This window comes from Patiria miniata, unplaced genomic scaffold, assembly GCF_015706575.1.
Source record: "Patiria miniata isolate m_02_andy unplaced genomic scaffold, ASM1570657v1 HiC_scaffold_7, whole genome shotgun sequence".
In the NCBI taxonomy this organism is placed as follows: Eukaryota; Metazoa; Echinodermata; class Asteroidea; order Valvatida; family Asterinidae; genus Patiria; species Patiria miniata.
In genome coordinates this window covers 42,299,649-42,313,728 of record NW_024037074.1, presented here as the reverse complement: position 1 = coordinate 42,313,728, position 14,080 = coordinate 42,299,649, and the positions used below count along the sequence as shown (strand labels likewise).

At 39.3% G+C, this 14,080-nt stretch overlaps 1 protein-coding gene across 1 annotated transcript; it reads right to left on the bottom strand.

The window, feature by feature from the left end:
- Window positions 1-391: 391 nt before the first annotated feature.
- LOC119745196 (neurotrypsin-like) lies at window positions 392-7,820 on the bottom strand. The gene is made up of 6 exons (XM_038221418.1): window positions 7,739-7,820; window positions 7,122-7,451; window positions 6,563-6,937; window positions 4,294-4,647; window positions 2,998-3,177; window positions 392-456 (listed from the first exon to the last, which is right to left on the bottom strand). The coding sequence occupies exons 1-6, from the start codon at window positions 7,791-7,793 to the stop codon at window positions 392-394; spliced, it is 1,359 nt and encodes a 452-aa protein (XP_038077346.1). The 5' UTR covers window positions 7,794-7,820.
- Window positions 7,821-14,080: the final 6,260 nt, after the last annotated feature.

Sequence of the window (14,080 nt, the reverse complement as noted above, 5' to 3'; positions counted from 1 at the left end):
TTGACCTGGAAAAGGTAGCCCAAACAGAACCCGGATTGCGGTTCAAACTGAACAGGAACTTATAACCCCAGTAAAAGTATATCACATATTACATGGCCAGGAATTTTAATTAAATCAAACTTCATAAAAACTTTTAGATTAAAATATCATTCAAGCCTAGGCTCCTGTCGGTATATAAGCAGAACATTACAAGGCTAACAGTACAAAACTGTCAAGATTAGACAAGGACAAACACAAGAACAAAGAAAAACAGTGCTAATTTTTCCAAATTGTATACACACTATTAAGGAATGCAGCAGATAACTAAATTTGTACAAAGAATTAGCAACCATGAGGTTCTATGTCACAATCACAGTTTCACCTGGGAAAGACGAAGGAGTCATTACACGAGTTAGTGCAGGAAAACCGCCAGGCTGGCGAATACGAGAATGGATGGTACTGCAGCCGTGACGACAGCTATGAAGACAAAGAAATACAAACAAATGTTTTGTTAGACGAGTCATAATAATGGCCCGCAATTTATATCATTCAGCATATAGAATCTGCACCGAAATGCCGACATGTACTTTCACAGAAATGAAACATCTGTCCAGCAGAATACTACATGAACTTCGATATAGACTGAGTAAGGAAGACAATTACACATCCTATACAATCCAAGTCTCAAAGTACCTATTAGGCCCTTGTTTTATCACTATTGAACGTCACAGCGGCCCGAGAACATGGCAATATAAATCAACACTTTGGATAGTATTATCGTTGTTATATTTTACTTTTTTGGCCCTTTTGAGGTTTGCGAAAGGATGGCGTGGCTTTATGTGCTTTTGCGATAACGGACACGTCGAGCGATTCCACTAATATAGTGCGCCCTCATGTGTTCTTTTTGTTTGTCATAAACTATAAGAAACAAGACCAGGTAAGACTAGCAAAGATGATACAAGAACCATTATCGTTATATTCATTTGATTCAGAATGGCTTTTCACTGGAAATCTAGTCATGCATCTGGCCACACGATTAGCTGGATTGATCCCATTCGTTGACATAGCGAGGTAATCCTATACGACAGCACTGCTTGGCTAACAAGAAATCGACAGTTAGACATACAGTGAGACAGCTGCAAAGAGTACATTGGGCCCTTTGGGCTCAGCGGAAACTCGCAACAGACAGAATACTAACCACTAGCACTGCATGTCAATCCAAGGAGCGTCGAATGGGTACAGTCATTCCCGGACCAACGCCCAAGATTGCACTGGTCCAATGTAGCCTCGTCTCCTGTACACGATACATCACCCAGAAACACTGGTCCAGATCTCAACCAAGGCGTAGTATAGAACTAGTGAAGCAAAATTGAACATTATCGATCAGGTTCAACATCGTCGAAAATCAAAATGTTTTATCTGTGACATTCACACTTCAGCAGACACACCTTCAGTAAACTATGATGCAATGTGCAGAAATATTGGTCTCACACCCTATCATATTGGTAAGATATGGTGGTCAAATTCTCTTATTAAATATTCATGACGACAGAATATTAGAACAATAGGCTGCACGTTAATGTTAACCGGAGGTAAGAGTCACATCCCCTTGACTTCAGGAGGCATATTTTCTCCATTTTCTTTAACGCTGGCGACGTTTTCGTTTGAATAGATCTCCTTATTTCCAATTTGAACCAATTTGCCGTCAACACAAAATCACCACAATGAAGCAAAAGCGAACCTGCGCATACAAAAAGTTAGATACAGGGTGACCCCCCCCCCCAAAAAAAAATGCAACCCTTAAACATTTGCCTTTTTTCAAAAACTTGATCTGCAATTTTTTATCTTTTGGATATCAGATTAAAGTTGAGAGTTTTTTCTTTCAAAATCAATATTGAAAAAAAATCATGAAAACAGCACATTGGGTTGCTGAGAAATACCTATTATGTAATAGAAGTGATTGCCTTTTTTTTTCAAAAACCTGATCTGCGATTTTTTATCTTTTGGATATCAGATTAAAGTTGAGAGTTTTTTCTTTCAAAATCAATATTGAAAGAAAAATCATGAAAACAGCACATTGGGTTGCTGAGAAATACCTATTATGTAATAGAAGTGATTGCCTTTTTTTTTCAAAAACTTGATCTGCGATTTTTTATCTTTTGGATATCAGATTAAAGTTGAGAAGTTTTTTCTTTCAAAATCAATATTGAAAAAAAAATCATGAAAACAGCACATTGGGTTACCGCGTTGCTGAGAAAATACCTATTATGTAATAGAAGTGATTGTTTATCCTCTCCAATGGTGCTTCAAGCCCACTGCGCAATACTGTATTTCATTTTGTACAATTTTTTAAATATTTTTACATATTTATGATGCCAAAAAGGTTTAATTTATTGGACTAAAAAAAGGATAAGATACCTTTTCAAGTGTAAAATAAAAGATATTTCCATCAAATTCAGTTGTACCCTTGTTATTTTAAGTGCCGTGTTGTTTGTTAGGATTAGCACACAATGCGCCACATGCATTTCAAGCACAGATAGGTAAAGTGTAAATCCCTTAAATGTGGTAGTGCCATTGGAATGGACCGAAAAGGAGTTGCGTCACATAATTGGCATTTTCTCGGCAACCCAATGAGCTGTTTTCATGATTTCTTTTGCAGTATTTAAAATAAAAATACAAAACTCGCAGCTTTACTCTCATATTCAAATTCACAGATCACGATTTTGAAAAAAAGGCAAATGTTTCAGATGTTGCTTTTTGGGGGGAGGGGGGGGTTCACCCTGTATACCTCTTTCGTAATAAGATGGAGTCAGAGGGCAAATTGTATTGCTGGGATAGGGATGAGTAAAGCCCTTGTGAACTCATTGCTGGTGAATTAAGATAAGAAAGTACGCCCTCTGGAAACCTGCTACGTATATTAAGCTGTGATAGAGTTTGGCAATTACATCAACGACAGATTATTTCGATCATGCCACCCAAGATTGAGATTCAGACACAACTCTTATGAATTAATCTTACTATTCACATAAATGATGACGCATACCGATTTCGGGGCTCCAAGTCCCAGTTCTCTGCACACGACTTTGGAGTTGGCATCTGTCCAGCCGTTTGCACAAACGGCACCCCAACGCCCATCGTGATAAATTTCAAGCAAGCCATCCTTTTGACGTCTCTGAAAACTGACTGGACTTCGGTCCTCTGAACGTAAGAGTGCATAAGTATAAAATAGAGATTAATTGCTTCCTAAGACGCACAGAGGTGGGGGTCAACATTCATGCAGATATAAGCAAGTATTCTAGATTCATAATTGTCCATGTAATTTGAATACTTCCCAGTTGAGAACTTTGTAAAAGAACAAATTGGAAACTGAACAGGGATAAGTTTTGGAACATCTAAACAGTCTCGAAACGACTTTAATATTTTGTGCAAATATCAACACTTTTATAGTTTTCTGTATAGTTTCTGGAGGAGAAAATTATAAATCAACAAAAGATTAATCTTAAAAGAGAATGTTCTTCCACTCATCTCAAAAAATAATTACTGAAATTGATCCATGCTATCAGAAGTTATGCACACGTTTTACTAAAAGAACCGATTTTTATAGCTGTCCATGGAATGCCATTGGAAGCTGTTGAGCTGAGTGAGGCTTACAGATTACACACAATCAATTTAAAAAAATTCAAATTTTAATCATTTTTGTCAAGACACAAACATTATTTTTACTGTCAGATTTTGGGTTTTGAATATAAAGAACAAGTCATCTATTTTTGTGAAATATGAATAGCGATTTTGGCATGTTTTCGATTGCAAGTTCTCGTCCATGCATCGAGATGGGAAAACGTCCACGTTTCATTGTTATAATGGGTATTCATCAGTTCGTAGAACGGTAAATGGTCAGTGGTGGACAGCCAAATTTTGTGATCTTCATATCAAAATAGGCGTAATTTAGTAATAGAGTATGCAAATTACGTGCAATGTTCACAGTAACTAGTCAAAAAGATGTTATTTATGCTTGTGGGTTTTTTTATGAAATGGATCGAGCCTCTTTTTTTTCTCTAATTCAGTGACTTTCTTTTTGACTTACCCCGTACTGACGACGTCAAACTTTTCTATGGGGCTACGAAACCGATATCCCCACCAAGCTCGCATAAGCACACGTGAAAAAAAGTGTGACGTCGTTAGTACACAGGCCTTTTGCTATTTTTTTTTCTTGGACATTAATATTTTTAACTTTAAAGTTTTTCCGGCCAGAAAGCAACTGTTGTCGATTTGACCGTCATTGATGCAAGATTTGCACGTTATGTACACGCTTACCTGGAATCGGACCGCTACAAATGACGCTAGCCTCGCTACTCCCCTCAAGATTCAAACATTCTTGATCCGGTTCATCTGGCATATAGCACTGAGCAAACGAGGATTCTGAGCCTGAACAAACGACGTAAGTAGGGAAGACCACCAGGCCAGACCCACGGCCGAAGCGGTCGTCTTGTGGTGCTTCCAGGCCGTACCCTAACCCAAGCTGACGGCAGATCACATCACTCTCCTCGTCAAAGGATGTGTAGCCTTTTTTCAAGCAGAGACTTCCCCATGTTCCGTTGACGTGGAACTCAACTCTCCCCTCGTTGGCGTTAGAGCCGCCCAAAAGTCTCAACTGAAAGTCTTCAGGCTCTTGAGATAAAAACAAAGAAATAATAAACAATCGTTTTGTTAATCACTCCACAATTTCAATTTTCATTGTTATCCCTTCAGATCGTTGACGGTTTAGTGGACTAAGTGCAGCTGAACAATAGCCTTCCCTTAAAATAGTTTCATCTACAGAACTAACTTATTGAAGGGTACATCGTCTTAAATCATCGAAACTTTTATGTTTTAGATTGTTTACTTATTTCAAAGATCTGGTGGTAGAAAACCTAAACTAATATCTCACTGTACCTGAGAAAAGATTTGCAAAAACATGTTGTTCTCTTCTGACACGGCGGACATTTTGTGGCAAACACATAGTTACGTATATTTCCAACCGGAAGTTCTTGGACGAGGAGTTTGCCCCACTGTATTTCTGTGTCCATGATTGTCGTATGATTCAATGTAGGCCTACGGTACACGCCGTGTGGCGGGTACATCAACATGTTCTAAACGTTTTAAGCGTTTTCAAAGTAAAATGTACGACTAGCTAATGTTTAGGATTGATCACCACATGCAAGTGCAGCAGACGACTGTTTCAAGTCATTTTTATACAAGGCGCTTCGGATAAAGTGGACTATTTTTCGCCAAAGTCCGCAATATGTCCACAAACGAGATACGATTATTTGCTCAAAGGGATGTATAAAATGTCGCGTTTGATCACACACAGATGGAAAACGGTTGGACAGTGCATGCGTGGACCGTTTCGAAAGTAAAGCGAAAATCTTTATTGAGAGATTACTGATTGAGCGCCAGAAAATGATGAGTTGGATTTGGTCCCTTTAGAAAATTCAGGAAGTACTAGCCTAAGGCTGCGATGCTTACTAACACATTTTGTTAGTACATGAAAATATGAAACAAAACATCTCAAAACACTTTGATCACAAAGGTTGATAAGAAACAGATGTAGTACTGTACATGCGCTTTCCATGTACGTCTCATTTTTTTTTACTAAGAACGGTACAGTAACTTTAAACAGCTAAATTGAGAAGATCCTGATTGAGATATGAACATTGATTGAGACATCTGCTTGAACTGTCAAGAGTGAACTGCACTACTTTTACAAAAGCATACTTGAGTCCCGACAAGAATGATTCTTTGGATGGAACAGACCTCGAGTTGTTATTTCTTTTAAAAAATCTCAATGTTATAGTCCATCCCCGCCCCCCCCCCCAGGCTAAGGCTTTGATCTGGGGGCGCGTTTTTTATTTGTCAAACTGCCTATATTTCTTTTCTCTAAACCCCAGAATTCAGCTACAATTTCACTGCAAGATTTTGATCAATTTATATATAATATTTGGGCAATTTATATGTTATATATAGGTTATGCCTATGACGTCGTTTCATCACAAAAGGGAATACATGGATCTCGGATGTCGGATATTTTCCCTAAATTTACAATCGGACTACGCCCTATTGGCGTAGACACCTGAAATTTATCTTTAAATGGATATCGTTGTGTACATGTATATCATGCTCCGGCCTTGTTTCAAGTAGACCTGTCTATGCAGAAACTTTCCCTGAAACAAAATGGTTTATTGAGCACAAAGTGATTTATTTTAACCAATAAATCATTTGGGTAGTAAAAAAATCTCAAATTTCTTCTTTTTTTTTCCAAGAAAATATTTTACATTTTATAAAGTACATTCAGGGAACCCGATTAAAAATGGCTCCCTCGAGTACATGGGTGATTAATATGGCTTGAATTAGAAGCAAACATAATATCTAAGTACATATATAACCACGTTCACCTCAATGTCACACGCATGCTAGTCTGAGTAAATCAATGAAGACATCTGAGCTGTAGGCATCCGACATTAAACACTTGTTTCCCTTATTTATAACAATCAGAATCCATTTGTGGTTACAGTTCTCTGAGACCTGTTTTAGCTTTGAGACTTACCTTTAATTCGATTGCAGAGAACCCCTGCTTGGTGATTAGCAGTACAGTTATCCTGGAACCAAAAGTTGGCCAGACACTCGATGAGTTTGCTCTCGTTACCGATGCACGCAAAGTCGGTGGCTAAATATGAGATTTCTTGTAAGCGTAATGGACGACGATTCCCAAAGTAGGAGTCGGTAACGGCTCGTTTTGCCGAGTAGTGTCCATCCTGGCGGCAGATGACGTTAGCATCTGCCAGATCCCACCCCTGATCGCAGACTAGGTAAAGCCTCGTACCTATGATGAGATCTTTGCTATACCAAAACGTAACTTGTCCTTCATTTTTAACACCTATCGGGCCATTGCCATCGCCAAGGCCCACATAAAACTGCTGCCCTGTATTTAAAAATCGGACGGAAGTAGAAAGAAAGAATGTTAAACATTTAACCTTTTTAATGAATCTTAAAATTGTCCGACCTGAAACTTTGAAATAACCACAATAATTGATTCTTTCCAACTAATATTTTCCCTTCAAACAGCTATGATTGTGGATGGCGTTGAGTAAACTATAATTCCGAACCTTTAAATTCCTCCTGGTCCATACATGCAACAGCCGCAGCCCGTCTTGTCTCGGCACATTGATGATCTGTCCAACCGTCATTCGCGCATTCATCTAGTCTGGTTTCCGACCCCTTGCACTGAACGTTACTAAGCCAGACTAGTTCCGTCAAATTGCCGCCATCGTAGTTCCAATCGTCACGGTTGAGCCATGGAAAGCCCAGTTGCTTACAGACTACAAGAGCATCGTTGAAATCCCAACCATCAAGGCAAATTGAGCCCCATCGACCACCGTGTAAAACCTCAACTCTACCGTTTTGGCTAGAACCGCCAGACAAGCGCACGTCTCCGTCTATATACGGGAAAAGAAGGGAAGTTAATGAGACAACATCGCACACACCAATTATGAAAACATACAGTGTGTTTTCAAAAACTTATATGGAAACACAGTTTAACACACCAAGTACATTTGTCCATTGTCTTGGCAAGGTTAACATGAACAAATGAAAGTTATAAAGAACATTTGTATTCTTTTTCGTATTTATTCCAATATAATCACATATTTGATTCGGCTTGAACCACAGAATCACTCAATACTTGACAATACCCAGACCCTGCAGTGGCACGATGAATACAAACCTAAAGCCGTAGCTGTACCAAGAATGAACACACAAAAAACAGTAACGCCAAGCATCGTGACACAGTTGTCTGTTGAACTGCACCTTCGCATACTGGCAAATGACAGATTTATATGCATTCCTGTATTATTGTACTTTGGTCACAGCATTTGATCCGGTTTTACTATCTTATTTTACTCATTCAGCAGTGCAATGGAAAATTTACGTTTCCACAGGGAGTGGTTACATTCACAGCACGGAGTCCAAAGTGCCTGCAGGTCGTTGACAGTGACATATTACAGTCCACGTTTAACGGCGACAATTTCACTTCGCGCCGGAAGCTTTGTGTAAAATTAAGACCAAATTCAGCTGTAAGAAATTTTTTTATTAATAACATCTTGAAAAAAAAACAATCCCCAGATTGTCCTTAAGGTACATTAACCCGAAACATTTAAAAATCCTTTGAACGTTTACGATATAGACGATCAAGGTTGTTCCCCGGAATTTTAAATGGCTCCAAAATTTCCATTTAGATGCGTGGCTATCCATCCCTTCTCACCTACCTCCGTTCCCCCTCCCCTACCAGGTTAATACGAATCCGTATTTCGGATCACTCTGACCTATATATAGACGACTTGGAGTGCACATATAGCAATTAAGAAGGGGAAACTAGTGATTAATAAACGTATCTAGGCGTTAGTTTTCTTGGCATCAAGAAACTGTTAAGTTTGTGGAAATTCATAAACGGTGTGCAGGTTGAGTTCCCAGGCATAAAACCTGATTTCCATGGATCCAATCAATCAGGTCGAACAAATCAGGTGACTCAGAACTGGCAATAAATACTAGCGTCATCAAGATTACCATCTTTATAAACGGTGTACCTTTGATCGAGTACTGTACAGACGGGTTCAGAAATAACCGGTTTATATGACTCATTCAGCATTGAACAAGAAAAAGTACGTCATTCTGTTACCATTATACTCATGATACTGATTAGGGATACTCGAGTCCAGTAACAAACGTCACCGTTTTACGAGGAGGCGAAGTTAATCTGTCACCGTCGGAACAAACATTCGAGAAAATCGCGTTTAAAGTTGGTCCTTTTTCTTTGAACAATTTGAAACGTGGAAATGCATAGAATATGAAAGATCTAGGTATCAGAGAAAAGAGGGGATTATAATCTCCCTCAATGTATCTAACTTGAAGAAAAATAGGCGATTAGTTTTGCAAACTGAATCAATTAGAGAAGCGGCTGTTTGTGAAAACGAAAATAACAACCAATCAGCAAATTCGCCCCTGTGGCTGTGAATTTCGCCCCTTCGTGAAAATGCTAGAGACAGGACGCGCAGATTTCATTACAGCCGGTATTTCATAGACTCGTCCTGCATCTTATAACATTTCATTTTTTGTCTCTGCAAAGTGTGACCCGTTTTTACGGAAATTCGCCTCTTCGCGAAAACGCAAAACGGCACTTGAGGAAAATTCGCCCCTTCGTTAATAAGGTTAATTGGGATTTTAATTAATTCTATGAAAGTATAACCTCAATAGAATGTAGATATTGATATATTTAATCGTTTTCACCAAAAAACGATATCGATAAACAGACGATTTTCATGAAATTCGTCCTTTCGTGAAAACGGTGATATAGTTAAGAGATTAACAAGCATTTTTCATGTCTACATCAACACGATAATGATTAATTTAACAGGTGCTTACACACATATTTTCATGTATATCTGCACAGCGTGCTGAATAACTGTTGCCCCATCACATCATCAACCATTAACATTGCTAATGAGAACTAGTAACACAGTCTAAGTATAGTGCATGCCGTGTCTTAATGCGGACACAGTGGTTTATATACGTAATCGAATGATTTCGACGTCTATAAGCCCATTAATTATGTTACAAAAACATAACAGTGACGTTCATGTTTTGCATATCTTTTTTTTATTATTTCAATCTACAGACTCTGACAAAAAATAAAGATCGATATTACGCCAATAGGTATTGATCATATTGGGTATAGTGTACGATAATCACTACAACATACCCATTATTTGATCAGCATCGAAGAATACGTTATCAATGTTCTGGTCTTTCAAGTTCAAACCTCGTGTTATCTGTGTGTGTTGAGGTACGTATTCCAAGCACAGTTAAAGATGGATCACATGAACACTTAAATGTACCCCTGAAATATCGTGGTATGTAGTTCCATTTAAAATAAAATTATTCGTCGGACTAATTACTAAGTCGGACACCATATTGGCACTCAAATATAAGGGGTATAGGAATATCGGTCGTCGGACACAATGGGTAAAACAATGGGCCGTCGGACACAATGGGTCGGACTTAATCGTCCCAGTCTTGGTCAAAATCATAATTAAACTAACGGACATAATGGTCACGAATACATGATAGAAATTATAGTGCAGACCTTCAGATACTGTCAGTGTACAACCTTTTTGGTGGTGTGGGGGGGGGAGTTAAATTCCCCCACTGGTTAAAAACCAGTGGCGGACCCCCCCCCCCCCACACACACACACACCCTCCGCGTTCAGCCGCTGACTTATGTTATGATACTAGTAAAATGGGCCAAAAAATACCAATTGGAATTTTTAAATTGCATTAGAATGCAGGAGAAAGCCTCGTAAATTTGAAATTTTCCGGGGTATGCCTCTGGAGACCGGACCCCATAACAGCAGGGGATACTGTCGCCACGCCTTCACTCACACCCCCTCTTCCTTCAAATCCCTCCCCCCCCCGTTTCCTGAAAGCTAGTTCCGCCCCATTTAAACTCTTTTCCTTATTAAGCAGGGCAAACGATTTAGCGCGAAGACCGTTAGTGCTGTGAGGAATCTGATCAAGCAGAAAGAGATTTCAGGCAGCCAAAATATCCAACAAAATTATGAAACATTTGTGACTTCTTAAAGCCAAAAAATCAGGCAACACAAATTATTTGAATAATTAATTCCTCAATTTTATGGCTCTCAGAAGTTTTTATTTTTCCCTAAACCACTTTTACGGCAAGTTGAAGGATCCGTTCATATTCCATCAAATTGTCCGAGGTCGAAATTAGGCCTAAAACAGTGCCGCTTTTTGTGCGCCTGCTAGCTGGAGCGCCCCCAACGACAGTGAATTGAGATTCGGCCACTTTGAAGCTCAAAATTCCCCCCTCGGGCCCCTCTTTTTTCAACTCGCAATTGTTGTAATTGGCTGATGGCCTACGGCTCCCTTACGCGTACGATTTGGGAGCATTTGTTGCGGAACAGCTCTTGTTGATACCTTTAAAATACTTTTGCCCCCTCCCCAGAGGTTCCGCCCGCTGAAAAAAAAACACTGCTGCGGCATTGCGCATGCGCAAAGAGGCCATGTTTGTCATTCTTATAGGGTGTAACCATTGATCTCCATATACACAGACTGGATAGGACATCGCGTACGAACGTGCGTCCGCGCGCGCGTATTTTGAAAAGGGTAAAGACACAAATTCGCATTTCGAATTGTGTACACTTTCGAATGGAGGATTAAGAAATGAAGTTCGGTTTTCTTCGCTTTCTTTGTCATTTTTGAAAGAATAAAAGAAACAGAGATCTAAATTGATCAAAATCGACGAGGAGTATAGTCAAGGTGTGCGCAGCATTAGATTGCTGGAGTCGGGAAGAAAGGAGCGTTGAAGAATAGGACAATTATTCGCAAGTAAGTTGTTTTTTAACGAGGCCTATACAACATGGCATGGAGAAATATGAAAATGGGAATGACAAAGCAAATTATGTCGCTCTGAGTTTGAGGGGACGGGCCTGTATGGTAGCTAGCGAGATATTCTGTTCAAATTCCATGCGATCTAGGCCTGTCATGCTCAGTGGTCGGCATCATTTTTCTTTAAAAGACATACCTAGGCCTAAACGTGCATGATTGACCCGGCAATGGCAATGAACAAAAGTTGACCTGTTTAAGATAGTTTATTCGAATAACTTTTATATGCAAAATCTGATTGAATTATGTCTGCCTTGGCTTAACGCCTACCGAAATGTTTCTATTCTTTTCTTTATAAAGAGAAACCGAGGAGATGGTTTATGCTAACTTACTGCACAACTGGCCGATTGACCTTCATATCAAACAAAGAACTTCAACAAAGCCATATAGCAAAAACCACCAGCTGCAGGACTGAGCCGGACGAAAATGGAGAACTTCACGGAGGGATGGAATCGACTGTATCATCCACTGAATGGAACATGCGATGTGATATGCATCTGAGCGTTTGACTTAATCAATTTTTACGATGTGGAACTGTTAACATTGATTGATTTTGGTTTTGGAAAGAAGTTGTGGAGTTCAACGCAAGTATTTTTATAAGCTCCCAAGATGACTGTCACATTATTGACAGTTTGTATGCATGGTGAAGAAAGCAATGAGCACTTTAACGGTTTGAAATTATGTTGTGTACGCCGTTATATAAGATTACTAGCTATAGCCATAAACACCGTCATATTCGCTCACAAAAACGATTCCCATTACACTTACAAGTAATTATATTTATTTTCAGAAGTATAGCTAAACATTTAATTGCAAGACCGTGCGTAGCTTGAATTATTCTTTGACAAAATTATATAGTACTATTTTGGTTTGTGATTCATCTCCTTTCACAAAATATCACAAAGAGGTAAACGATGTCATTCCCTGATCAATCTAGGGACGGGAAGAAATTTTTACTGATTACTTTGTAAAATTAAGGTTTTTTTACCTTTTAGATTGTAATTGGTTTATGTTCAGGTTTTTTAATAAATATATCAATCATTTGAATGAATCTCCATACATTTCTCGTGTGAGTGTTCAGTTAAAAAAATATGATGTCATTTCGGCATAATATTAATACAATTATTCATTTCGTTGATGGAGTAATTCAGTGTGCTCTAATGACCAATGTGCCAAAAATGAAATGGCAATTTACTTACAATCATTTTTGAGAGGAGAAGGGATTTTAAAAAAAATAAGGGAAAAGGAAATGGGGGGTTCTTGAATTTCGAAAATGCATAATAAGAAAGTGTATATCAAGAAAGTGTGGAAAAGCTGTTTGGAGGGTAACTCTTCATCGTTCAGGGTTTTTTTAAAGATTGTTTTGGAGGAACACTTGAACCCCCGTCTGTAATCCATTTTCCAAAGTAAACAAAGTGAAAGCACGATGCGCGTTTACCCGTCTGACAGTAAACGCGCCGCCATTGTTCGGCCGCGCATTCGTGCACAAACACGGCGCGATGTCCTATCCAGTCTGTGTATATGGAGATCAATGGGTGTAACAGTGTGTTAAGATTCCCATAGACACTAGTGCTATATGCCCATACTTCTAAATTCTTTCAAAAAATACTCAGAACTCTCACAGGTGTTTAAGCTGCACAGAACAATGACGATCAATATGTCATCGTTTATTTTATTTTCAAGTTTTGGTAGGTTGACCATTGACTTTTCGAGAAATTCTCACCCAAAGAAGACGACCCCTATTTTTCCCAAAGCGGAAAAGTAGCCATCTTGGAAAACGATCCCTCCACAACATGAGAAAATAGCGCCACTTTCTAGCTCAATTGCATCCAAAATACTCAGAATTGGAAGGCCCAAGTCTGGGCCATGAGGTTCATTGCCATATTCTTCAAATCCCCAATTTTATGGCTCTAAGAACTCTCTAGTATAGAATATTTTGAGGGTATAACTTTTATTGATGAGCTTGGCGGATGGGTTTTAGGCCTATTTACAGGTGTGCAGCCTTAGGCCAAAAAAAAGTCTCCGGTTTCTGATATGGAGCTTCCCCAAAAAGTGGTGCGGCGACGCAGCTTTTTTTTTTTTTTTACCTGTCTTTTTTACTTCAAATGTCGGCTGATGACTGCAAATGGTGCCCGACTAAACTTAGTGCAAATAATATGGGAGTGCGGAGAGGCCACATACAGCTTATTTTCTATCATAACCCCATCTAAAAACACGTCACAATTGTGCAGCAGCAGGATTCCAGTCAAACCAGTGAGTTTGGCGGTTTTGAGACATCATCTTTTATTGAAAAAATCTTTTTCATTTTGCCGACGCGCATGGCTACGGCGACGCGCGCGCATACCAGAAACCGGAGACTCTTTTTTTTGGTCTTAGACTTTAGAGCTCTCTTTGCCAAACCATGTTCGGCACTTTTCTGCCAACCACGAAGGCAAGATGGCGTCCGACTGAAACAGATTTCACGGCTCCCCACCAGCCTCTCTCTCTCTTTTCAACCGATGAGGGGGTACCTCTGCACGAAGCGGATTAAGAGACTTCAGGTTGTTCTGTCTTGGAAAGCAAGAATGCACAGACTCAAGAAAATACTTGCCTGAAAGGGCAGTTGGGGAGC

Bases quoted from the DNA above. Each gene is read 5' to 3' on its own strand.
- LOC119745196 (XM_038221418.1), bottom strand. From the start codon at position 7,793: ATGCTTGGCGTTACTGTTTTTTGTGTGTTCATTCTTGGTACAGCTACG. The intron at 6,938-7,121 runs GTTCGGAATTAT...TTTTAAATACAG, and splicing joins GGACCAGGAGGAATTTAAAG to GGCAGCAGTTTTATGTGGGC. The intron at 4,648-6,562 runs GTAAGTCTCAAA...TTTTATCTCAAG, and splicing joins TCTCTGCAATCGAATTAAAG to AGCCTGAAGACTTTCAGTTG.